This window comes from Ursus maritimus, unplaced genomic scaffold (genome assembly GCF_017311325.1).
Source record: "Ursus maritimus isolate PB19 unplaced genomic scaffold, ASM1731132v1 scaffold_19, whole genome shotgun sequence".
NCBI lineage: Eukaryota > Metazoa > Chordata > Mammalia > Carnivora > Ursidae > Ursus > Ursus maritimus.
The window spans coordinates 54,815,146-54,816,452 of NW_024424341.1; the positions used below are offsets into that span (position 1 = coordinate 54,815,146).

The following is a 1,307-nucleotide window of genomic DNA, read 5'->3' on the forward strand; positions in this document are numbered from 1 at the left end:
TGAGACATCGTAGGAAGTGCCTATCTGTCCTGTCATCACAGGAAGTGACCTCTGGGGAGCTACTTCCCGTGACATCATAAGGAGTGTCAGCGGCACCCCAGAAAGTACTTAACTCAGTGACATCCCGACAGGGACCTTCACTCCCATTACTCTAGGTAAAACCATAGAAGATGCCACGGGAAGTTGTCGAAGCCTCTCACAAGAGTCTTGCGCGTAGGACTGGACCAATCCCAGAGCTGGCCTCATTCCCAGCAGCACTGCACCCCCTCCCCCTATACGACCTGACAACAAAACAGTGAACAGTCCCACCTAGGAGGGGCAACTCCAAGGGCGGGTAGAGTCGCTGAGAAAATCTGGGAACTCTGGGGTCCCTGCTCCAAATACCCCATTTCAACTCAGACCCCTCTGCTACCTCTACTCCCATCCCTTCTCTCAGATCTGGAACTGACAGCAGAAGTGGGGTGTTGTTTGGGGGAGGCCCCTCATTCTAGGTGGCCCAGAGGCTCCCTCCCCTCCTCCCATATGGAAACAAAAACTTACAAAGGGGGGAAAATCCTTACCAAAAAAAAAAGAAAGTAAAAAAGAAAAGAAAAATGAAAAAAAAGGGAAAAAAAGAGAAGAAAAGAAAAAAGGAAAAAGAAAAAAAAAGGAGGGAAAGAAAGAGAAAATAACGCTTTGTTTTCTATTAAAATCAACAAAATGCAATATATACAGATATCACACAGACCCGGGCCCTGGGAGGAGGGGCCGGCCCAGTCAAGCGTAGGGAGGAAGGAAGAAGGGGTCAGTTCAGAGCTGGGGAGGGAGCTTCTGGGCCCCATCCCCAGCCATCGCTCAATCCTGCCTATGACTACCAGAAAGGGGGGGGGGTGCAGTCAGGCCTACCCCAGCCCCATCCCACAGGGAGCAGGACTACACCCGAGCTGAGGTCAGGAGTTGGGGTGGGGGGGAGGGGAGGAGAAGGAAGAGGAGGAGAAGGGGCCGGGAGGAGGGTGGGAGCACACACCACAGGCCTCATCCCACTTTCTGAGGGTTTGAGGCCCTCACTCCCTGCTCGTAGGTGACCCGCTGGCTGATGAGGTATTGAGCGGCTTGCGTGGCCGCAGGGCTGCCCGTGATGGTGACCCGCCGGTTCCGCGTGCCAGGCAGGAACTCCCCCTTCTTGGAGATCTGGATGCGCGCGCCTGTCAGCTCCTGGTACTCCACCAACGTCTTGCCCCCTTTGCCCAGGATGGCCCCCACCAGGTTCTCAGGCACCGCAATCTCCACCAGCTCCTTGGCACTCTCAGCTGCCAACTTCTCTCCCT

General features: G+C 54.9%; 1 protein-coding gene across 1 annotated transcript in view; it reads right to left on the bottom strand.

The window, feature by feature from the left end:
- Positions 1-1,307, bottom strand: part of LOC121103548 (RNA-binding protein Nova-2-like) — an 8,138-nt gene that overhangs the window by 1,600 nt on the left and 5,231 nt on the right. The window contains exons 2-3 of the mRNA XM_040634425.1: positions 1,024-1,305; positions 212-309 (exon numbers count right to left, since the gene is read on the bottom strand). Coding sequence (XP_040490359.1) covers positions 212-309; positions 1,024-1,305 — 380 coding nt within the window. The remainder of the gene's footprint in view (positions 1-211; positions 310-1,023; positions 1,306-1,307) is intronic.